This window comes from Homalodisca vitripennis, chromosome 1 (genome assembly GCF_021130785.1).
Source record: "Homalodisca vitripennis isolate AUS2020 chromosome 1, UT_GWSS_2.1, whole genome shotgun sequence".
NCBI classification, from domain to species: Eukaryota; Metazoa; Arthropoda; class Insecta; order Hemiptera; family Cicadellidae; genus Homalodisca; species Homalodisca vitripennis.
The window spans coordinates 95,330,001-95,357,141 of NC_060207.1; the positions used below are offsets into that span (position 1 = coordinate 95,330,001).

At 32.7% G+C, this 27,141-nt stretch overlaps 1 protein-coding gene across 1 annotated transcript in view; it reads right to left on the reverse strand.

Annotated features, from left to right (window-relative positions):
• LOC124367045 (zinc finger protein 708-like) overlaps nt 1–7,427 on the reverse strand; it is a 15,128-nt gene extending 7,701 nt beyond the window's left edge. The window contains exons 1-2 of the mRNA XM_046823716.1: nt 7,170–7,427; nt 2,892–2,943 (exon numbers count right to left, since the gene is read on the reverse strand). Coding sequence (XP_046679672.1) covers nt 2,892–2,943; nt 7,170–7,267 — 150 coding nt within the window. The 5' untranslated portion in view covers nt 7,268–7,427. The remainder of the gene's footprint in view (nt 1–2,891; nt 2,944–7,169) is intronic.
• Nucleotides 7,428–27,141: the final 19,714 nt, after the last annotated feature.

A 27,141-nucleotide genomic window follows, 5' to 3' on the forward strand; every position in this document is an offset into this window, starting at 1 on the left:
TAGGATTCCTTGGCATTACTTCATCTTTGTTAGTTTGGGTATGACATGTTTGTCCTCTTCTTTCAATGACATAACTACCTACATGCGGTTCGTTAGGCTAGGGTGTGATTTGCTTGTTCTCTTGGTTACTGTACAGTGACATTGCTTGGGTTCGTTCTGTCTAGTTTGGACTTCATGCAGTTCATCAGGAATAACTTAATTATTTTAACTTTGAGTGGTAATGCACTGTCAAATTTTTTAGTATTTTAATGCCTTTGGGGGTTTTCACCTCAAGAAGAGGGTAGATTTCAATCCTCGAAATATAGTCTTGTTCTTTTTTGTAACATATAATGATGGCAATGTCCAATATCCTATTATCCTTTCAAAGATTTTATATATATATTTAGAATTTTGCAAGGAACTTTGTCCATCAATGGATTTGGCCTGAGCGTCATTTAAGCATATTATAGTAGACTGGCAAGTACTCTTCTGATTGTCTTGGGGCAGCAAATAATTCTTTTTGCCTGTCTGTCTATCTTGTCAGTCCGCAGGATATATTGAGAATTAAATGCGCTTTAGTTAATTTTTTAGGCAAATTCAGCAAAATCTGTAACGCAACATAGGGTCTGGTATAGTATTATCTTGTCATATATTTGATAGAAGATGATGAAGTTTTGATTTGCAGTGAGTCTATAGGAGCCTTTCAGTACTGGATGGATTATATTGCCCTAAACAAAAATGGAGTATTGTCATTTTTGAAGGAAATAGGATTCTTCTGGACCTTTACCATCGTTTAGTGATACAAGAAATAAAGTAACACTACGTTTCGAGATCTGCAATCTAATCTCTTCCTTAGGTGAATAACTTACCTAACTCATAATTACAATATAGGTTAAAATAAACAAACCAAAACAGAGTGTTGTGACATGCATATTTCAGGATCACGATAACCATGTAATGTGTAAATTAAAAGCACACTAACTTAAAAAGATGAATTTAATAAAAACAAGACACTAATTATTAAAACTGAACTAAAGAATACAGGTCACAATAGCTCTGTACTCACTGATCAACCACAATGAACTGACCAGAGGCCAATAGTAAATGGCGATTGTTACGGCAAAAACAAGATGATAGCAAAAAGGAGGAAGCGGGAGTGGGCCTTTTTTATTACTGGTTCAGTATAGATGAACTTCTCAAAAACATACTGAGACTGTGAGGGCAGACGCTGTCTTGCAGTAGAACAACTCCATACATCAGTATGCCTCTTCTTTTGTTATACGGATTGCCACAAACATTGCAAGGTAATAAACAACTGAATTAATCGTGGTTCCCAGCTGCATGAACTCCACAAGAAAAAAACTTTTTGGCCACAAAAGGTTGTAGCTATAACCTTTTGGTTGTTGAAAGTTTGATTGATTTTTTTTTATTTGTTTGATGAATTTGTATGCTATTGTTGGGACTGTTGTTTTGTTTCAGGTGTGTTATGAAGAATCCTGTCTCATCTCTGATTACAATGGATTTACAAAATATCTTCTCCTTCAGCGTGATAACTTTCAAGGAATGTCAAAGCTGGTCATTCAGCGACATTTATGGATTTCAGTCAACATCTAGCACCTAGTAAGCACAAATCTTTTTGTAGTGTAAGGTTTCAATAGTAAAGAGACAAATGATCTTGACACTTCTGGAAATTCCAAAGACAAAGCACTTATTGATTTGTTCTTGAACTCCTTCAACATGCACGTAAGTTCGGTTATCGTTAAATTTTCGACACCATTCAAGCACAATACCATCACTCCTATTTTTTTTTTTCATATAAGCAGCACATTCTCCAATGGATTTCTGCTGCACTATTACTGTACCCTCTGCTTAGAAGAAACAAATAACACTCCATTTTAGCAATAACAATTCACATTTAGCAGGAGAATCAATAGAGAAGGTAATGTTTATGTGACTGCAGCTCAGTACAAACTAGCTACTTGAACTCGATAGTGACCGATGTTGAAGTGGGGGAAGATACACAATCAACTACTGCACGCTCTACTGACCTGCCACTTGTCTGGATCTCTTAACATAAGATCGGAGATTGAAAAAAAAAAACGGCCCTTGTACCTAATAATATTTACATGAGTTAAAGTCATAATCATTTTAGTTGTCTTCATGACATAGATACTCTTACACTGAATGGTCTCTGTGATAGCCAGTTGTCAAGCTTACTCTGGAGCATCTTCCCTTGAAGGTTTCTTATTTCAGCTGGTAAATGGTTTGACATTTTTGGGCCGATTCAGGGTGGCTTTTTTCATATAACGAAAGGTGGTGTGCAGGAAGGGTGTACTGGTATCTATGGCAGGTGCTATAGTCATGCAGATCTTGGTGGCAGGCAATTCTTTATAATCAGCATTCAGGATAACTTCTCGGATTTATAGTGATACTATTAACCAGCTTTTTAAGGTTTCCATGCAGTTGTCTCTAAGACCAACATTTCCAAGCGTTCTGTTACTGACAGAGGTGCTTCCAATTCCATGATTCTTAGTTAGTAGTTCCTTTACAGTATATTGCTTAATAGCCCAGCCAAATAAATCTTAATAGAGCATAATATTTATTAAAAAAATGGTTTTGCTGTTTACTACTTCTATTTTTTTTTTGACATGACCTACAACAGTATACAATGTGATGTGTTCTAAACCGGACCGATAAGATTTGAATTGGACCTAGAACATACCACGGTCTTGTGATACAAGCTGGCAAAATATCCACAGCTATCAAAGACTAGCTGATTCTTATTATTCTACAAGAAAGTGGAAATGTAGATTCAAGAAATAGGCAAAGACCAATCAATCACATTGCTAAATAACAACATATTTAATGAGAGCATGAAATAGTGCATTACTTGTGGTACAATGTGGTCTTACCTGAAGACCAGAACCTAGCAGATACGTAGTAGGCTGCTCTGAGGACACCACCCTGCAACAACAACATTTCAGAGGTATTTTGGTAATTAATTAAAATATAAAATAACTACTAGACTACTCAAAGTAATACTGATCCTGATAATATCGTAAATGCGAAAATGAGTTTGTTCTTTCACGTGTAAACTATTCAATCAATAGTATTGAAAGGTTACATGGACACTCTTAGGGTCCCTTGGCAATACAGGCATATTCTTATTTCAAAAATATCTCCAGGCCCCCTCCCCCGGGTCTCTAGATGCATAAATTCCCATAAGAAATGCATTGGTACAATCACATGCTATTAATTAATTGAAAGAGTCTGTTAAACGTATTAAACTGTTCTATGTTAACATTGTAAATGTGTGTCCATTTATAATCTTCAAACCATAAAGTAAGCTTGAAAGTAACACTTTATTATTTATTAAAAATGTCTCCAGATATAATAAAATTGTGTTTTAGTACTAAAAATAATATACTTTTAATAATACATTTCAGCAAACATCAAGTAAGCAGTACTTGGTCAGTAGTGTAATGCAGACATCAAAAACGATGTTACTGTCTATTTTTGACTACAAATTTTAACCCATTGCGGATCGTATTGTTTTGCCGCGCGGGCACGAATTAACAGCAATGGTGTGCCACATCGTATTGCTTGCTATTACATACTAGAAAATTCAGCTGTGAAGGTATTCGTTCAGATGGTACATGGGCCTGCTGGGGTATCCGTGATGTAGGAACGATAACACGTGAGGTGTCTATGAAACCTACATAATAAACGCTTCTAAGGAGGGGGCTCAAGTCGATGCCATATACCTAGACTTCTCCAAGGCCTATGACAGGTTAAGTCTCAACATATACATATCTTAGTTAACTCAAATCGATGGATTTAGCTAAGGTGATTGAGAGTTACTTGGACAACAGAAGACTGGTCATTCATTTTGCTGGATACAATTTTCCAAGACCGATGCAATTTCAGGTGTTCTTTAGGGGTTCAATCTTATTCAATTTATTCGTCAACAACATAATAAAAGACATTGGGACCAAATATCTGTTGTGTGCAAACAACATGAAACTCTTCACTACTATACGGAACACCAATGATTACCTTATTCTCCAGGACAGCCTAATTGCTGTTCTTTCCTAGTGTCTGGAGAACTGCATAAAATTTAACAGACAAGTGCTTTAGTGATGTTTCTTTCCAAAGACCCCAGATATTCATTGTTAATGATTATACCAGTAGTCACCATATCAGTGAAAATGTGAAATAAAGGACCTTGAAATCCTATTGCAGGCAACTCTGAGCAATTGAAACCACATTAATGGAATAATAGCCAGAACTAATCAATGCTTTGGTCTCACAGTCAGAGCCTCCTCACATATTACAAGGCAGAACATTTTAAAACTGCTCTATTGTGTCTATGGTTTTCTTGTCTTGGAATATGCCTCCACTGTGTGGTCTCTCCATAAAAAAATGCAATATCAACCCCCCACAGCAAGTCCAGAACAGGCTATTACGCCTTATAATAGTAAAAATGGGGCAATGTTACAGAGAAGTTCCTGTGGAAGAGGTGGTTATTATGTTGTAACTTGTCACACTAGAGATTGGGCATAATATTTAAGACTTGCCTTCCTCTTTAAGCTGGTCAATGGGTCGGATCCATCAAAACAAATCCACAGTAATTATTAAGTATAAATATAGAATTGCTGTCATTTACAATCAATCTTATCTCAGCATATAACTATGATAGTATACTAAAGTATATTATCAAATTTGCAAATTGGATGATTACATTGGAAAAATACAAAATAAAATAAACTTTCATACTGTTTATTTTTTTAAAGTATTTATTATTTTTTAAGGCTATAAAATACGAGAGGTTATCAGTGGCCTCTATACACATGGCAATCCCCTACTTTTGTAACGTTGTCATTTAATCATGCTATAAAGTATAACCAAATAAAAACTTAACCTAAACAGTACCTTAAAGATATTATATAATTAACAGAGAAAAATAATATAACGACTCAAAAATTTTACTGTCAGGGTGACTGTAGATGGGCCACTCTGGCAGTTATTAAAAACTAAATAACAAGGGAATAAATACTAAATAACAGAACAACAAAAATGAAAACATTACTACCGGCATGGCTGTAAATGGGCCATACTGGTAATACCTGTACATCTCAATTTTCTTTTGATATTTTATTTGATGGTGTGAGTAGCCAAATTGAAAACTGCTTTGTTTAGGTGATGTTTTACTAGTTTACAGTAGTCAAAATATTGTTATTATCTCATTACATTTTACTGTTTAACCTAATTTCTAGTGATATTTAATCTTCTTCAAATGGAATTACCCCAAATGCATTTCTGGAGCTACTAGGCTGTATTCATTTGTCTGCTTTGTCACGGAAGAAAACTTTCATATTTTTACTATTTTAACAACTCTTAGGACAACAAAACTGTTACTTTTTTACGTTGTTGTAAAGATTATTAAATTCTACATCCTATGGAGGTTTTTAAAAAATTCACTATTGTGCAAACACAGACTTGAACCTGCCATCTTAATTATAAAGAATGAATAAATTAACCTGTGAAAATAATGTTTTAACAATATGATGCCAGTAAAAAAGTTTATTTGCTAGTTTCAATAATTTTGTAAAGTATCAGCGCAGTTAGGGACAATCGTGATGTTGAAAAACCAACTAAATCATGGTCAATAAAGAAATAAAAACGGATGGGGCCCGGTCAAATATTTTTCCTGGAGCCCACCAAAGCTGAGTACAGCCCTGATGGCGATGGCCATGAGTTATTCGTGTCACTAGCTTATACTTCAAAATAGTAAGGAGTAAGTAAATTTTACATTGTTTTATTTGCTACGTATTTAATAAATACACAGATTATATAGTTTAAAATTAATCATTACAGTTATTACTCTTCTACATAAAAAAGCATTACAGTACTATTGTGATTTGAGACAATTATAACATAATTCGATTCAACATTTTGGTTTTGTTTAATTCGAAGTTTAGATAATCAATGATATTGATGATTTGATTGTCGTGATGGCCGCTTAAATTTTACAGTTTTATTTGTTACGTCAACCAAAGTAACCAGCAATGTTAACCCTTTGAACCCCAGGCGACGAAATATCGTCGCCGAGAAGATATGCGAAGATCCCCGCGGCGACGATGTATCGTCGCCAATGAAGTTGCGAGAATCCCCGGGCGACGTAATATCGTCGCCATGGTATATGCGTTTAATACATATTTATTTGAAGTCGTAAAATACTTATTTTATGAGTATTAATACATATTTATATGTATTTTATTAAAATACTAATTTTTTTATTTATTTTTTTACTAATTTATTTTTTTAGGTAATATCAGTGATTTTTGTGTTGTACGCTTAGAGGTTTTTTACAAGTCACATACTTTTATTAAAAAAATTCAAAAAAAGTTTATTTTTAGAGATATCAATATAATTTTTTTTGTACATACACAAAACTAAATTTAGAAAAATAAAATGTGGGTGCCCATGATAAAAATATTTCTTATTTTTTAATTAAAAAATCTTAAAATCAATTTTTTTGCCTAAAAATTTATATACATATATTTTAAAATTATTTTAATGCTGTTAAACATTTTTTTATACTTCAGACTAATCTTTTTCTGTGTATACAATTTCATTCTGGACATTTTGGTGTGTAATACAAGACAATAGCATAAAAAATAGCAAAAGTATTAATTTTTTACAAACAGTATGCAAAACAGCTGTTTCTGCTCCGGGGATTCTCGGTAGTTCTTAGGTCAAATGATTTTGGTACGTTTTTTCCACCATCAATATTTTGGTCTGGGGTTCAAAGGGTTAACTCAGCTATTCTCGCCATTACATATTACTCTTACTGCAATGTCCGATACTATATCAGAGGTTGTCACTAACCTAGTCATCACACAATGACAGAGTTAGGGTTAGAAATGAAATAAAGGATGAGAGGAAATCAAAACTATCAAGCCATGGCACAATTCAGGAACAGTTACAAATATTGTTTCACTTTATGTAATAGTCAAGGACACATATCAAACTTTGATCAGGATGAAACTTTGGTGTTTGTTGGTTAAGTTATATACTTTAACCTCAAATTATAGTTGGCTCAACAATAGAATTTCAAGCTAATGTTGATAACTTTATAAAACTTTTAAAGATTAGCCTACATAGAATGAATGATATGCAAAACTTACGGTAGTAACAATGAATCTCGGTTTGGGCTATCCGTACATAACAAATCATTTTCCTTCTTAACTTCACTATTTTCAGGGCTCTTATTTGTTATATCCATATTAATTTTATAACAAAAACTAAATAAATAAATATTACGCTAACAAAAAACAGCACATGTTATAATGTAAATTAAAACAACTGATAATACATCTCAACTTTACCAAACTAACATAACCTGAAACGACCTAGACTAAACTCTGATATCTGATTTGACTCTATAGACAGAGTTTAGTTAGTAGTACATAATATGCTAATTGAGATGGCCTTGACGAATGCGGTAAATTAGACTTAGAAGGCATTGGCGAATGCTGCCAAAGAGGAAAACGACGCGACGCTCACACCCACACATTGAACTACATTAACGAACTCTTCCGTATCTTGAAATTCCGAAACATTCGTATTTTATTAAAATAGACAACTCTACAGAATGCCTAAAAGAGCATCAGTTGAAAGATATTGCTTACCCTTTAGTAAGCTACCTATATACAAATTAGTATTGGTTTTTAAACCTAAAATACGTGTGACGCAGCATCCCATTTTAAAAGGCCAACATTTAATATAGATTGGTGAGTGGGGTATTGAATTTAGAACATTGATATTTTGTGTCCGAAATGCAGTATGAATATAAACTTCAGTACAAGTCCGATTAACATATCTTTTGATTCTAAATACTTATACAGCCGCATGTGTAACTATCTGATTCAGTCACTCACTCACTGATATGTAGATACAAATTCTAACATACTTCTAGATGTGCTAGAAACTTAAAATTTGTCATACATGTGCCTTTTGCCGTATAACCAACAGAAAACTTCTGAAAACCGAAAAATTGTACGTTTATCCCCTTTCAACATTTGCGATATTTCGTACATGTATCGTTCCTGTAGGCCTTTTTGTTAAGCCCGATAGCGGGTGAACCGTTAGAGCTAGTTCGAATCGGACGAAAAATCGTTAATGGGGAATGAAATGAACTACAAAAAATGGTCCAGTGACCTTTTGTCCTATCTCTTGTTGTTAAGCGATAAAACGCTCGCATTGTTAAAATTCCGTAGATTTTCGTTTATAATAATGAATTGAGCCAGATAGCGGCCAAACAGTTGGTCGTAGCTCAAATCTACTTTACTCATCAAATAATAAAATGATATTATCTACAGAAAAGGCGCAATAACTTTTTCCCCTATCTCATCAAAACGAGTTTAAATTCCAAAATATATTTTTGTACATTAGAAGTTTGTTTCCGGACGTGAATACGGCCGAACTGATCGCCAAAGTTGAAATCTAAATGACTATAATAGGCATGATGATCCATTAGGCATTCTTGTGCTAAATTTTAACTTTCTGAGATATCGGAAGTCGACGAATTAGTGATGAGTGAGTGAAGGCTTTGTCTTGTATAATATATAAATAGCTAGTAATCCGACTTATTAGCGAAATTCATAATAAATATTCGAACATGACACAACGAATTATTTTTAATAATGTCACATAATGTTGCAAATCTAATTTTATACACGTTTATTATGATATGTATGTTTTCTCAAATATATTTTTTAAACGTAATATAAATGTTCCAGGATATTTGTGCATGGACAAGTACCATTTGAAAGTTATCAACACTAATCCAAAAGGCCATATTTTGAGTTTTGAATTTGCCATTCGATCTATATAGAACAAAAAAAGGTTAAGAAGTAACAAAAATGTACAAAATATTCGATTTTGTAATATTCTTATCAGTTTAAAATGTTAACACATTCTTACAGCAAATCGACACGACGCGAAAACATTTTAATTAGTGACATTAGCAATTAGGGACGGACGTGCAACGCAGAATTTGTATTCGGAAACAAACACATCGGAGCGCTCTAGTGGCATTTTATATAAGTAAAAATCCCCAAGGTACGAATTGTTCAATTTTGTTTTACTTTCATTTAGTAAATGGCAACGTTTCGTCTACAGTTAACGAGTAAATTAATATCAAAGATATTCGAGTGGTCGTTAAAAATAAACGTAATTTTGCCTGTGAAGTTCATCCCGAATGTTCCTAACATATCTCATATTTCACCGACATACTATATTCCAGACTAACTGTATAACTTTGTAAAAACCCAAGAAAAATTATGTAAAGATTGATTTATTCAAATTTGTTTAGACAATTTAAAAAATTCCTCTTCTACTGATGACAGTAGAGGAAATTGTAATACATGAATTATTTGTAACACGTGATGGCAGCATTATATTTTATAACCTATACATTATAAGAAAGTGTTTACCTTGTGTGTGGTGTTGAAGGAAAGGCCGTCTCACCTCTGCTGGGTCTAGGCTGCTGGCTGCTGCAATATAAAATTCAAACTCAGATCGACAGTCACTGCCGCACGCACACTGCCATGTCACACGCACCCTTTCGCACACGCACGTCACCGCTCACGCACGCTGTTTCTCTCTCTAGGTCTTCTAAAGTGGAAAACTCTTTTTGTCAGCAGTTTTGTGTTGCTAACAAGCAACACAAAATAGTTCAATAGCTTAAAAATAATATGACTGTCGATGTAACAACATGTGCAATTATAATTTTAAATAATAATTTGCGTTTATTGAATTCAACAAACCTTTAAAAAAAACATTAATTATGAATTTTTGCTAATTACTGTACCTATTTGAAACATAATAATTACAATACCTTTGTCAGTTATATGTATTCAAATTGTTTTATTATACACCCTTCTAAAACTTAATGAATTCAACAGACCTTTTTAAAATCTCAAAAGCATTATTATGAATTTTTGTTAATTACAGTACCTATTTATTTTAAACAGTTTGATTTAAATTACACTACCTTTGTCTGTTGTATGTATTTAAATTGTATTTATTACACACACATTTTAATACCCAATATTTATATGTACTACAATTAAAAGACTTAGTTTAGTTTGTTTTATTCAAAACATTATTTTTCTCACGTCTTGGCAACTGTTCGTTAGCGATCAATACTACTTAAATTTAAATGTGTAAAATTCAATAAATGTACAGGTATTCTTTATATAACTAACTACATCTATATTGCGCTTACTGTACAGATAGAAAAAATTGAAAATGAAAAATAAAATAAAAAATAAAATATCTTATGAAACAACTTTTAAAAAGGCAATCAAATTAAATATAGTACTGTTACTTGATTAAATTTGTTTTCAAATGTTTTTCCAAGTCCTGTAAGTTAAATATAATCTTTGTGAGGTACATTAAAATAGAGAGGTTAAAGTTGGAAAGGAGTGCTGCAGAAAACAGTATTCTAGAAATATTTAAAGTGATATGCTAAACCAACTAAATTTCAGAAATATATACAATCTGCCTCCCAAGAAGCTACCCCAGACTGAAACAAAAGTGTAACATAGCTTTCAAATAATGTACCAAGCTTGTTGCTATTGTTTGTATGCCCTATCCTCCTGAGTCCTAAGTACCTTGTCTGAGGTACTATTTTTGTACTCATTGAGTCCTGAGAATATTTGTCACAAGTTGGAGATAAGACCTAAATGCCTTGTACAAGGCACATCATGTTGACCACCCTTGAGTCCTGAGAAAAAATAGTGCTACTTTAGAATTTTTGAACTTGTAATGAGTGTTCTAAATACCAATGGTTAACACAAAAAAATAGTTTAAAAAATATTGACACCTGTTTTAACCCGCTTTCTAGATGTCCTTGTACAAGGCACTTCGGTCTCTACTCAGGTAAATGTCAATAATTATAAGACTCCACAAAAAGAAAACTTCCTTTTTATTTATATAAATTATTTATAGTTATAAATATAGTTTTTGAATTCTTAGTTCTAAAAATTACTAAGCAGAAATGATATTTTATAAGACAATTTCTACCTTCAATAAGACATAAGAAAACATTGCACTGAGTACAGTACACATGTGACTTCATTTTGCAGTTTTTCTGAGCACATCGTTTCTGTACACTTGCTACCTCTGGGAGATGATCAGCTCCTTGAGTTCGACGCCGAAAAGATGGATCTTCAACGGTTCTACGATCAGTTAAATGACTGAAAGTTAAGGGATGGCTTTCTCCATGCTCTCCATGGTTTTCGATTTGAACTCCAGCCTTAGTACAAGTACCATCGTTATTTTCAATCAGTGTCTGTCCGAATTCAAGTTTAAAAAGGTACTGTGGAATTAACCTAGTAAGAGTATTGAGCATCTGTTTCGTTTGACGCATTTTGAAGCCAAGCATTAGACATTGGTAAATCAAAAAAATGTAAAAAATACATCGAAACTGTCCACTTTTTGGTCCTAGCTCGAGAGGGGCAGTATGCCATCATACAGTCAGCTAGATCGACTCCTCCTATATTCCGATTTGTATGAATGTATAACCTTGAGCTGATCAATATTTATAAACTGCTTTTGGCTTTTAGACCATGCAGTGCGTGGCTGGCAGTCAATGAGTAAACATCTATTCTCCTGTAGTGTTCCATTATCGTTTTGCATTTGAGTTTCTTACTGAATTCTATCATGAGTGTAAAGTGTGCTTCTTGTTCTGAAGAAATTATGGATGACAATTTTGTGTCCTGCACGTCAGTAAGAAAATGTAAGTTGCATTTTAATTGTGCTAAAAATTGCTGAAAATACATATAAGCAAATGGGGTACTAGAAGGAAAACTTATATATGTATTTTATGTAGAGATGAGCAGGATGAGTTGAGAAATCTAAATCAATTTTTGTCTGATTCTCAGTTTTCTAAACTTGAAAATGTTATTGACAAGATAGTGCAAAAAAGCCTTTTCAGTTCATGTAGAAAAAAATGAGCAAACAAATAGATACAAAAAATTTTCAGAAATGCAAAAAATTAATTGATTTTTTTTCAGAAAAATATGATGAAATGATTAAAAAGTCAAATGAGCTTGTGATGGCAGTTAAAGATGTGTAGTTAATGAAAATGAAAATTTGAAGCTAAAGAATGTTGCTCTGGAAAAACAAATATCGTTCCTTAAAACACAATGTGAGAATTTTGAACAATACAGCAAGTTGGAAAACATCCAGATAGATGGAATACCTGAAGTTAAGGGTGAAAATGTAATGAACATTGTAAATAAACTGTCTATTGCTGTGGATGAGCCAGTTGTTTTTAAATATGGATGTGCAGGCGGCTCATAGAATCCCGACAAAAAAAGGAATCTGCTATTAGACCAATTGTAATTAGATTTAGCAATCGACAAAAGAAGGAAGCCATTCTGAATAAGGCCAAAAAAGGCTGGTTTAAACACATCACATTTTGTTGAAGGGTTTCCGTTAACAAGAGTTTATGTAAATAACCACCTAACAGCATACACAAAAAATTTGCTGTTTAGAAGCTAAAAAACTCAAGTTGGATAAGATGTGTGAATATGTTTGGGGTTAGCAACTGCAAAGTATTTGTAAGAAAAGTCAAGGGGAGCCTGCTGTTCGTATTTCATCCAGCCAGGATATTGAAAAATTAAAAAAAAGTGGAAATGTGTAATGTGCACAATTTGACTTGTATTGAGATTGACTTTGTTCGGATAAGTAAATGTTAATGGATGATAAAAATGATAATTTGAACATTTTTTATGTGAACATTCAGAGTGTAAGGAAACATTTTGATGACTTGCAGATATTCATTGATAGTTGCAGCATGAAATATAAGATTATTATTTTAAGTGAAGTTTGGATCTTTCCTGAAGAGACAAACAAGTTTCAGTTGTCAGGTTATGACATGATACTACAGCCCCAGGATAACTGACAGCTCAGGTGGAGTGATTGCGTATGTGGACCAGAACTTGCAGTACACTTATCAGCAGCTACCACTGATAAACAGCCCAGGCCGTTCAAGTTGTTCTGTCTGTGTGTCTGGGTGGCACCACTATACAAATGTCAATCTATGGGATTTATCGAGATTATAGAATAAATTTTTTGGATTTTTTAAAAGAATTGGAAATTGTATTAGGTAATAAGTATGATCCTTCACTTATAGTTGGGGATATAAATCATAATTTATTGAATGAATATGATAGAAATACGATATTGTATAAAAATTTAATATCATCGTTTGGAATTTAAAGTAATATTAATGAGCCTACGAGGGTAACTACTCATAGTAGCACTTGTATTGACCATGCACTTGTGAGAAATTCTAAAAATATTGAGATTAAATGTAAAGTAGTCCATTGTAACTTTACAAGCCATTTTGGCATTGACGTGGTTTGCAATATAAAGCCAAAATGTGAATTAAGAGCACAGTATGGTACATATGTTGATGAGATGTTATTAAGTAGACAATTATTAATTACAGATTGGTCAGATTTATTAAACTCACAGGATGTAAATAGGGCTTTGTTGATTTTTTATGATCTGTATAATGAATGTGTGTAAATAAAGCAACTAAACTAGTTAAGTATACAAGTAAAAATAGAAGCCGTAATCCATGGGTAACAAATAAGTTAATTGTAAAGATAAATGAAAAAAAAATAGATTGTACAAGTTGTGGTTGGTAAATAGGCAGGATTTTGAAATTTTTAATATTTACAGAGACTTGTCTTGAGAGATTTTCCAGGGATATAAGACAGTTAAAATTAGAGTACTACTCTAGAGAAATTGAAAAAGTAAGTAAAGACTCAAAGAAATACTGGCAAGTTGTGAGGAGAATTATAAAGAAAAAAAACAGAAAATATCTCTTGTATTAAGATTGATGGGTCTTACAGTTCAAGCATGTGATAATCCTAAATTAATTGCTAACGAGTTCAATAGATATTTCACAGAATACATTGCTTATTTGAAGCATGAAAAATTTTTGGTGAGGATGTAATGTTGCCCCCCAGGCTACCGGATGTAAATTGTGAAATGAGCTCAATTAACATAACACCTGCACATGTTTGTAATATTATTAGAAGTATGAAAAATAAAAAGTCAAGTGGTATTGATAGAATAAATATTATTACTATAAAAAAGAATATAGATATTTTTGTACCATTGTTGTGTCATATTTTTTAATTTGTCATTGCAGACAGGTGCTTTTTCCAGGCTAAACTTAAGGACTGCTGTTGTTATTCCTGTGCATAAGGCAGGAGACAAACAAGAAATTTCGAAACTATCGTCCAATTTCGCTCTTGAGCTGTTTGTCAAAAATATTAGAGACCCATGTAAAAAACAACCTTATGGAATATTTTATGAACAATAAATTATTTTTCTCAAAATCAATTTGGATTCATACCTGGAAAGGGAAACTGACCTAGCTATATATCAGCATGTAAGTGAAATTACTAAAGGAATTGAAAAAAATCAGTTATTGTTGGAGTGTATTTAGATTTGGCTCGTGCATTTGATTTTGTTGACCCATATATTTTGGTTGAAAAATTTAAAGGCTATGGTCTGAAGGGCATTCTCTTGAAATGGTTGGCTTCTTTTTCATGTGATAGAAGGCAGGTTGTAAGGATTAATGGAACTATGAGTAATGATTGTGATTTAAAAATATGGTATAGCGCAGGAGGAGTACTTGGTTCCTCTCATGTTCGTTGTATATATTAATGATCTCCTAAAATTGAGGATACATTCAAATATTTACTCATTTGCTGATGATACTGCTATAGTTTGTACAGGATGTAGTTTTGATGTGTGTTAAAGTTCCGATTACAAAAAGACTTAGACAGTATTAGTCATTGGTTAGCAAATAATAAGTTATTGATTAATGTAAACAAAACAAAATGTATAAATTTTTCATATAGGAAACTTGCTTCTACAGATGTTTTAAAGTTGATATGTCATAAGCATAGCTGTGTTTATTACTGTAAATGTGATGCAATTGAGTTGGTAACCAACATTAAATACTTAGGTTTGATAATTGATAGCAAACTGAAATGGGATTTAAACATTCAAAGCTTAAATACCAAACTAAGAAAAATAAATTATCTGTTATATTTCACACAAAAAAATATAAAGTCAGAGTATCTTAAAATGTTGTACATATCGTGGTTTGAGTCATCTCTGAGGTATGGTATTGTGCACTGGGGTGGAACTTATCTGCTATTATGATGCCCTTACAATTAATGCAGAGATTTGCTGTTAGGAATGTATGTAATATGATGACTAGATATGAAAGTGTATCACATATGTTTTATGGAAATAGGCATCTTAAATTTACAGCAACTCTATGTTTTTTCTGTATTAATGTTTACAGTGAAGAATAGAGAAATGTTTGAAAATAAGGTTTTTCTCAGAAATACTCGAGCATCCGTTACAAATACTCTGGTTATGCCATTCTATATAAACGGGGAAATTTCCAGAAAACAACTGAAATTATAAATTGTTAGAAATATTTAATAAATATTCAAATGTTCTGAATGTTGTCGGGGGCGGTGGTACCTTGCCAATTCTGAAGAGGACAATCAAAGCCATGGTTTGCAATGCATAATGATATTTTGTTGTTATTTAACTACACCCATTGCTTGTTTGGTTTACTAATGTTTATTTATTTAAAGTTGCTGTGAAATGTAAAAAAATATTTATTATAATGTTATTAAAATTAAATTCTATGATTGTTGACATATTTAAGTTTATTTGTTATGTATTAATTGTTATTGTTATGTTACTTATATTGTTGATTTGGCTTGTTTGTTTATTAACACTTTTACCGTATCATGAAATTACAATCACTTACAGTATCATCCGGTCTCACAGACCTGAGGAAGGTTTTTGGGCTATTCTTGTTTTTTAGTTCAGATTTAAACACAAAATATATTTACAATTCTTCCCTGTTGATAACAAAACTACAATTAATATTTTTTTAAATTTTTATAATTGCAAAAAATTATAAAATTTAATAATTTGGGGAATTTAGGATGGAAAATAATATTCTAGAATACTTATATAGTATAAAGCTGTTATTTACAAGTATCGGAAATACACATACATTTTTACCAGAGCAATTAAAACTTAAAAAGGCATAAGTAAATACAAAAAAAGTATCCACAGATTTTAGATATTTCTGAACACATGAAATGCACAACTTTCTGCTGCACTCCAACAAGATGGGTTGTCAGCATTTGATACATTTGTAATTGGTTTTTCTTTCCTTAGCAGCTGGGCACTTGGAAACATGTCTTCCGTTTTTTTCCAGTTTGTCACTAGGAACACATTCATTAGGATTTGCAACTTCTGTTTCTCCAACGTACTCCGTGATGACGTGTCTAATGTCTCTTGGCCAATTTTGAATTTCTAGGCGTTCTTGTCATGTGAGGCTTTATAAGTTTTAAGGTCAGACGTTTTATGAATTCAAATCTTGTAAACGAATGGATTTGTTACCTAAGGCTCTTGATCTTGCAGTAGGCCCGGGTAATGGTCCCCTCAAAATGTTATGTTGACGTGTTCTGCGCTGCTTGGGTGGCTCCTTTCTGCACCATACGCTACCATCTTTCCCCCCAAAAAAGATTCCTTGAACCAATTAATTTTCGACACTATAGTGGACGTCATCTTCTTCTTCCAGTTGGGGTTCATCAACAGCAAAACTATCATCACTTTCACTTTGATTTAGTTCGTTATCAGCCACTACATAGTTTGGATCTTCATCCGAATCGTCAACAGGTTCATCGTAACTATCATCGCCTTCAACGTTAAGTAGGAGTTGTAAAAAGTCGCCCGTTAAATCTTTCATCGTTCACTCTTAAAATTTCTGAGTCACTCATGATTATAACAAGTTATAATAAAACATAAAAAACTAATATATACAAACACGTAATAACTATTCTCACACTTTAACCGTATCACCCGGTATGACAGACCGGTTAAAATAGTTACAGTAACCGTATCATCGGTACAGTAGACCGTAGCGCTCACAAAATAACTGGACTGATTCAAGGTTAAAACGCCCTAGACAAACTAAAACCAATCAAAAACGGCTCAGGAGAGACCGGTTAACAGCTACTGAGCGTTGAGGGGGCAATCCGAACACCAGTAGTGCCAATTTCAGAAACATAAAATTCCCCTCCGGTCTCACAGACCGGTGATACGGTAAAAGTGTTAATGCTTATATATTGAAGGGTTGCAATAAAATATTATAAATATTTATTAGAATGTATAAAATTGAGTTCTATGATAGTTGAGTTATAAATTAGTTTATTTGTTATGTATTAATATTGTTATTGTTATGTTAGTTATATTGTTAATTTTTTTGTTATTCCTTCTTGTAAGTTATTATATATGTATAGTTTGTTGTTATAAAGTTATATTGCTTATAAAATACAGGGGGATGGTGGTACAACAAAGACTGCATATATAGCCATATAGAATGAGGTGTATAATAATTAAATTATAATAACCCCGCACGTGCGAGTGCACATGGGGAATGATAAAATGTTAAAAAAATGTTTTTGTTGAATAAAGTTTTTTTGAACTGAAACTGAACTGAACCATCTCTCGTACTTCAAAAATTGGATCTTTGCCTCTTCAGTGGACAGCATTGTTACAGTATTGTTATCCAATCATTTAGTTATAGCCATGACTCCGTCTTGTCTCACAGTCACTACGCTTTCACCTCTAGAATTGTTCTTCTTAAAAGATTTATCATCAGGGAGATCTGATCAGCCAGTCTGACTGTAGTAAAAAATCTATCAATGTACACCACATGTCCTGGAACGAGTGATCTAGTCAGGTGTAGCACTGGTTTTTCACACTGCCAAAATTCGTTCAATGATTCATCAGTGGTATATGTCTTAGGCCCTGCATATACTGTAAAGTCACATACAGTTCCATTAGGATTTGCTAAAACATATACTTTTAGACCAACAGGGTTTGGCTTGTTTGGTACGTATTGCTTTGAAAGGCAAAAACCTGTAAAAGGTACCATCATTTCATCAACACAAACTTCTCGTTCCCTTTTTTGTTTTATACATCCTTCAAGAATTCTATCAAGGAAAGGTTTCACCTTCCAAAGCCTGTCACCTTTTTTTTTGTTCCTCAGAAAACATCATTGTCAAAAAACCACTTTAAATGAGCATCGAATTTAAAAAAAAATCTGTCTCTGGTCATGGCATCAGCAACTAGAGGCAATCTCCACATGTTTTCCCCAATACATTCTAATCTTAGGCAACTGGAAGAGCTGACATCACAACATTTAATCCCTAACCATACTTTAAGCTCTGAAAGTTTCAATTTCAATTCTTTACCTGTTTTTAAAAGGTAGTTTTGGTTACTTTTCTCAACAATGATGGACAGTATTTCATCATCATAGTATTGCTGTACATACTTCTCTGCATCCCAAATCTGTAGAATCTATGGGCAAGTACGCAGGATGTTTCAGGAGGAGCGAACACTTGCATTGCCCAAGGTAAACCAGGCTGAACATATTTCTTCTCTTTCTTTTGCAGTATCTTCTTACGTGAGTCGGTTTTAGATTTCTTCTTTGCCTAAAAAAATCACATTAGCATATTAATCACCCAATAAAAAACATTTAGGAGTTTTTTTAATATATTTTGATTCTATTTAATTTTCAATCTTTTTATGCAGTAAATTAAGCTATGATGAAGCATCAATAAAATATCTGCCCTTTATTTCTTGTCTGACAGTTTTCATTAATAATTTTTACAGTAAGTCTATTTTAAATAACACTGGTTTTACTAAACTGATTCAGACCATTAAGTGTACAAAATATACTTACCACTTCCCTTGTTGTTGAGGTTGAGGGAACAGCTAACAGCTCATGCTCGTCGTCGTCATCACTTCCTTCGGATGGTATGTAGGGCGGATCTACGTCTGAGTCATCGCCAAACAGATCATCAAAATTGTAGTAGTCGGACTCTGGATTTAACAGTGATTCTTCCCCATCATCGTCTCTTAGATAGTCATCTATATCAGAATCATCTAGGTTGAAGTCTTCAAACCTCTTTCTCTTCACTGAAAAAAAGCAAAACATAAAATTTGTGCTGTAATTGGGATAGATAGATATTTTGTACTTGATTATTTTCTTAAATTTAAGGTCAAATTTTTATTTTATTAATCTACTGTAAAAATAAATCAAAATATCAAATTTCTTGCTCCACAGCATGCAACAGTTGTAGTTATTGACAGAAGTAAGTAAAACCCAAGTGGCTTGGTCAAGCCACTGAAGAAAATGGTGATTTTAGTTTGTAGACCTAAGTGCCTCAGTCAAGGTACTCTAAGATTGCCTCACTCTAAGCCATGTGAAACATAAAGCTAACACCATTATAATAACTTTAATAGATAGATTGGTCCTTAAACATGTAATTTGTGAAAGAAATATCAATTAAATAATTATGAATACTGTCTTACCTGAGCGTGTAACACGAGCAGTTTTTTCTGGAAGGGGTGTCCATCTTTGAGACTGCATGGATAAGAAACAAGTAGTGCCATCTATCGCAACTTTAGCAAACTATTAGGATAGTTTGAAACACAATCCATCCAGTGCTGCTATCTTGTGTTGAGTTAATGAACTATTAGAGTGACGAGGTTTTTTCTTGTTTTCGTGACTTGAACAAGGCACTCCGGTCTTGGCTCTATAGGAGGACAAAAACTGTTCAGGTCTCAAAGTCTAATGCATACATGTACTTGTACAAGGCACTTCGGTCTTAGCTATCAAATTCACCCAGGACTCAGGAGGATACCAAAGAAACTATACACAAGAAGCTTTAGTAATTTATAACTTACAAAAAAGAAGAATAATTTTAAACAAAACCTGAGAAAAACTATACTAACTAATGGAGACAGCTTATAATACTAACTAATATCAGAAGTATTACAACTCTGTGAGAAAACAACATTATCTAAAACCACTTTTAAGTTGGTCTATAAGCGTGATGTAATGCAAATTATTTGTTGTGGAAAAATTTTGTTAAAAAACCAAATGAATGATAGGAACAGAAAGAAGAGAGAACCCTGGCCTATTGAGTGGAAAACTCACAGTTCCCTAGCTTTTCAGAAAAAATTACTGATGCAATAGAGCCAACCCCAAAAGAAAACTTAATCTTCAGTAAATGTAGTCATCCATCCTCTTGAAGTAGACAAGAATATGTCACACTACTGCAGACCATCTCCTGGATTAGATGAAGATTTGTTTTTAAAATCTTTAGAAGAGAGATGGAAACAGTGGACTGATATAGAAAGTAAACACTATTGCAAATTACCTGTATGTCATATGAGTTGCACAGTAATAGTTTCAGACAGAAAATGTGTAGTGTGTGTGCTTACAAAAATTGAGTGTACCGGTATATCAACTGTAATGAATTGTGAAAATAGAAATAAATATTTAAATACTGTATACAAATATAATATACTGTAGTATCCGATAAATAGTCCAGGTTTTTTCATCTTTGATCTGTAAGAAAAATAAATTATTGCTTTTCTCTTACGCTAAAAGTAATTTGCTATAAAGCATTTATGATATACAAGGAGCAAACGTTTCTAGAAGACCAGTCTATTTATGTCATCTACCGTTTATGTATGTCCAGTTATAAAATGTTATTTGAAACAATGTACAAAAATATTAATATTATTCTTTTTTTCTTACTATGTCCTCCATTTGTGTTTTTATTACTTAACTTTGAATATAATTTTAACGGTTGAATGAAATTATCTCACTCCTAACTTTTTTGTAAAAAACCATGCTATTTTGGGGTTTGTTATACTACTTATAGTTTGTTTTTAAGTATTTAAAAACTTATTCCCTTAAAATTTAAGTGCATGCGCTAGATATAATCAATTAGACATTTTCAAATGAGAATCTCTATCTTGTGACACATCCAAAAACCAAAATCAATATCTCCAGCAGCATTTGAGTTCAATTTAATCATATAAAACATTAAAGGGTGTTACATTACAACTTATATACGGATTATATACTGCAAATTGTTTGCTGCAGGACAATCAGACTCTGTGAAACTCCTAATATAGTAACTGCAGTGTGAATTTTTCTATCTATAGAATACATGATTTATTCAATCACTTATAAGATTACATTTGAACATTTTAATTTTGGTTTTTATTGGTATCGTATTCAAAAATATTCCAAATTTTAATATGATAATGGACTTCTAATATCTTTATTATCATTATTAGGATCAAGAAGATAAAATAGAATACTTAAGATCAATAATTGGTTTTAATTAATATATTGATAGTTAACGTAACATTTAATTTATGTTTTCTTAAAATTGATGACAAATCAAGATTTTGGTAAATACATATTTTCTCTTGTTTTACCAAAATTGTCCAAATATTACTTATTTAATCTGAGAGCTTTAGTCATCTTAGGTATCTGAAATAACATTTACTTACAATATGCCTACTTCTCTTTCAAAATTATCACTAGTCTCTGTTATATTACACCATAAGTGCTTTCACAAAGAAAGCTATGAATTCTGACTTTAGGATTTCTCTACACTGACCTAAAATAGTTCAGGTTTAGCTGAAATCATTGGAGCTATTCAGTAAAATATCACGGTATGTTGCATATAAATACAAATTGTATCATAGGTGATTATATAAAATGTTTCAGTCTCATCTGACTTCTGGGTCCCAAAACACTGACTGTTCTTTAAACTTAAAGTCTAATTATTTTAAATTGGGTCAGATTATTTAAATATCTTTCAGTGACCATCACTTATCTCAGGAGTGTTTTGTTTGCAATTAAAAAAATGTCTATGATGACTCTGTTATTCAACAGGAAATTGCATATGAAGCTATGGCTAATTTTTGCTGTACAAGATATGGGTAAGCCACACCATGTGTTAGAAAACAGGCTTCGCTGAGATTGCATGCAAAATTTGAAATCTAAAGCTCAATTCATTTTCAAAATATCCTGTGGATAGATAGACAGACAGTCATCAAACACAGAAGAGACAATTTGACATCCCTTGGCAGACAAAAGAGAAATTGTGTCAGCCTACTGAGTGATAGACTTCAATACGTTCAGCCAAATTCCATGGTTTGACATGCATCAATACGTATATGTAGAAATGAAGTTTCAAACAAAATTTATAGTCTATAGATGAAATTTTTCTTGAGGTATCTTGCCACATGATACATTCACATATTTGTTCATTGAGTTAGGTTTCATAGCATTTTGTCTCAAAATTATAACATTCACTTTCCTCTCTATTATTCTTTTACTGTGTGAATAAGCTACATGTGTTAATATGTTACAGGTTAAAATCTCAAATGATTGTACTCATAGTTTACAAATTTATTTATTCTACTATTCCTCGTTGTCATTATGGTTATCATAAGACCAATGTAAAATTATTAACTAATGCTCAGCCAAATTTCATACAGTGTCATGGGCCACCATCAAACTCAATGTTACCTGTATACAAATAAAGCTTCATGCAAAATTTCAAGTACACAGGTCACAAATAGCATAGCTATGGTAGGAAGGATTCATTCAATTTGAATTTTGAGTTGAGCTCCAGTTCACCTTCCATTTATTGCAGTGTCTGGTATCTAACACATTCAATTGTGCACCTGATGAATCAATGAGACTGTCACTTCACCGTCTATGATGTCAAAATAATGTAAAGGTTCATTTTGAGCTTCTTCGTCGCCAACTTTCTTTGGATTTCTTTAGACGAACATGACTCCAGATTCAAGGAGTCAAGTCAGAGATAGCGTCAGATACTAGATGCTGCAATAAATAGAAAGTGAACTGGAGCTAAATTCAAATCTTCTAAGAATCCTGTCACAAGCGATGGGTATGAACTTTCAAGGTGTCTGTCATTCTCAGTAGATTAGTGGTCAACATTGGTGTTTCATAGCATAGTATGATGATAGTCAGATTTCACATACTCAGTTGATTCTCTTGTATAGGAAAGAGAACTGTTCAGATGTGATAATGGTATGTAAGTACTGGGCTTTGTGCTTGTAGTCTAGTGTCAAAAAATGTTTCATACTGAAATTGCGTATTGGTGCTAGGAGAATCTCAATGACTTGTAGGCACCAGACTGCAAGGACATCTTTGCTCTCTAGGTGAAGATAGCCAAGATAGAAGCAAACAAAATTTACTGGCTATTAGCAATGCCACATTGGAGGAGGGATTCAGGGATGAGAACCTGAATAGCTGATTTACTTAGAGCTCTGTCAGAAATTTGTTGGCTTTGGTTCAATTGTACCCATGATGAAATATCTACCTTACTTAGCTCTTGACTTGACATTGATATTGTGGCACATATTCGTACTGCTTGCTTCATCAACTTGCAGATAGAATTGAAGTATACAATATGCAACACATTGTTTTACATGTGATTATTTTGAAATTCAGAGATTGGTACTTCATGTTAAGATTTGAAGTTTCAATCCCAATAGTGTGGGAACCAAGATTTAAGTAATATATTTAAAGTCACACTACACAAGCCGTCAAGCTCTTTCTAATCTTACATAACTTATAATAAACTGAACATGAAAATAACTATGTTAAGAAACACAGGAATTTTGACAACAGTTTTTACAGGATAAATAAATAAATTTCATTAATAAGATAATGGGGAATTAAATAAAGTAAAACACAGTTTCTGCAATCATGATACTAATTCTGAAAATAGGGATATAAAATGGTTTTTCACACTGTTATATCTTTCTAAATCTGATGTGTTGAGAGGAGAGAGCCTAAATTGGCTTGGAAGCTACAGCTCAGGAAGTAACTTCAGCAACAAAACTCTAGACAGTCTTGGGGAAATTTGAAAAACATCGAGTATTCTCTTTCCTGTTGGAAATTGTGGACCTATCACAAAGCCAGTGGTACACCCACACTGTCAGGGTATGGAAACACCCCTCAGATCAGTAGGGCAGCTCCCAGGAAATTTTTGATATATTATGTCATAAAATGGTTATTTTATAGTGCTTTTGGACTAATAAAAGGAGGGCAAAGTGGTGGGTCGGAGTGTATAAAGTTTGCAGTAAGATCACTCTACCACCAATCACCAGTAGCTTATTATACTGGGATAATTAAAATCTTCTGCAACAAATTCAGTTTATATGAAGTTTGTTTGAGGAGAGTCTGTTGTCTCATTTAACTTAATGTTACATTTTTTATATATCGGAACCAATTATTTAAAATCTACTGTAGCCAGGAAAACCAAGCTTCTTGACATGTTGTTATAACTCTCTAACTAGCTGTTATACTTCAAATTTAAGATTTTATACATTTAGAGTTTTGTTATAATATATAGTAAATTCAGGTATACCATACAAAGGAGGTTGAATATCTATTCATTCAACCTCCTTTGTATGGTATACCTGAATTTACTTAATAATAACCACTAAAAAAGTATAATTTCAAAAATATTTAAGATTTAATGTTATTTTTATTCATAACACAAACACACATATACGTTTAACACAGATTAATCTGAGCACGTTTTGTTAATTTACCGCAACCAAGAACTGCTTGTTTTAACGTGTAAATTGTCACACTGCTCAGAGTGGTGATGCCTTGTAATGACAACGAATGACAACAAACTAGTATAGTTCAGAACTGCTTAGAACTTGGTAGCATACTCACTACTGTGACAACTGATCATATCAGAACTATTCCAAAAAATACTTTGTACATGATACTCGTCGTCCTAAGAGTACAAGTCATCGCAAACCGAAAGTACTCTGTACAGGTTACTTTTGCAATACAGATACTATACACATTTACCACCGTTCTTGGTACAAAATATTTGGACTAGTTTAGCAGTAACAATAACTAGAAGCTTTTAGAGGAGTACTCTGTAACGTATGATTTTAAATCAGCAAGTACATTATGAACTCGGTTACTGAAAGTTCCAAGTACAAGGAGAAGCAACAAGAAATAGTAAGAACTAACCTTACTTTCCTAGATGCTGCATGAAGGTGAAATATTTAGCGTTTTGAACTAAATTGAGTATGTGCAGTGTTGTGTATTTCATGAATTAAAATAGCTATAAAGATTGAATTTATATATTTTATTATAATTGATTACAAAGTTCTAACATAAATGTTATTTTTAGTCCTAAATAAACTAATAATGGATTGATTTCTGAAATAAAAAGCTCTTGGGGGTGACTGAACCAGTTCGTCCCCCCTGTCAGTGCGCCCCTGATGATGTCTCAATAAACACAGTGTTTCCTCGTTTCCTCTTTTGGCTTGATTTCCCAAAAATTCAAACTTTCAACTTTAGCTACAGTTTTTCAAAAAATGCTTAATTTTCAACACATAAATTTTTCAACCTCATTTGTATGATATAGCTGAATGTATAGTAACCATTTAAACAGTATAATTTCAAAAGTATTCAAGTTTTAATGTTTTATATATATATATATATATATATATATATATATATATAAAACAATTATTGGAAAGAGGTATAATAAAAAATAATAAAATATTATTATATTTTTTATTATACCTTTTTGAAAACGGCAAAGCCGAAATATTAAAGGAAATTTATACCAAGAAGTCCAATAACTGTTATAATAAAGCAATTCTGCATTTATACACCCAAAGTAAATATATATATATATATATATATATATATATATATATATATGTGTGTGTGTGTGTGTGTGTGTGTGTGTGTGTGTGTGTGCGCACGCACACGCATGTGTATTAAAAATAAAAATCACACACATATATGTTTATTTATTTATTCATTCTGAAAGTAAAAAAGAACTTAAATTTGATATAAAACAGTTATTTAAAAAGTCATTACAACAAATTTAGCTTTCCTAACTATAGCAGTTTTTAAAAACTGGTACTGATATACTACAAATTTAACATTAGGTTAAATGAGACAACAGATTTCCCATTAACAAATTTAATATAAACTGAATTTGCTGCAGAAGATTTTAATTATTCCAGTATAAGTTTACTGGTGATTGATTGGTGGCAGAGTGATTTTACTGCAAACTGTATACACTCTGACCCTCCACTTTTCTCTCCTTTTATTATGTACTTCAAAAGTACCTTCTATAAAATAACCATTTTAGGACCTAATATTTCAAAGATTTCCTAGGGGAGTGCCCCCTTACTGGTTTGGGGATGTTTGCATACCCCCGACTCAATGGTATACCCCTCAGAGATTTCTGGGTGCACCATTGCGTTATGTTGCCGGATTTTGTAACCAGACAACATGTGACCTGTTCGTCTTAGATCATGAGACAGCATCAACACAAATGAAAGTGCCTTCTGTTACAGCTCTCGCATCCCGTTGTTGCTGTCATCTGTTGAGTGCACCATGGAGCACTGTAGAGGCACACTGTTTTGACATCTGTTGCATCACCGACAGATTTTTCATCACTCAGCTAGGACGGGGCCTTAATGAACTTCAGAGTGGGCGAAGGATAAAGAAATAAATAGCAAAGTAAAAATTTTAACTGATAATAATGTTTAATTTAATCGAACAGTACAAGAAGGTGAAAAACACAAAAGGATGATTGGTGAAGACTTAACTGAAAAAAAAAAAAAAAACACTCAATAGGTGATTGTAAAAATGTTGTTTAAAAGGTAAGACATGAAAACAAAATCTAGTGATATACTTCTAAAATATCAGAACAATATGCAATATAAATTTATACTACAGTACTTAATTTAAAATATTTTTTTAATATAAGGGCAGTCACAGAGTTAGTGCAGGCTTGAATTTCTCATTGTGGCTGAAACTAAGGTATCAGTGTATGATTGATGCCACTCACAACTTCATAGCAAGAAAAACAAGAAAAATACGGACTGAAAGCTGCATTGGGCAATTCAATAAATTTAAGCCCTGACAAATTGCTGTTCTTTGTGAGTAAACTCAGTGTTATAATACTTACATTTTATATGGTCAACTTATGTTTCACTAAAAACTCATAACTAGAAGTGCATTACATTATACTTTTGAATGACATTTTTGTGGGTTTATAAAATGTATACAAACATGCATTTTAAAATTTTAAAATTCAAGTAGGTTAAAATTATCCACATTTC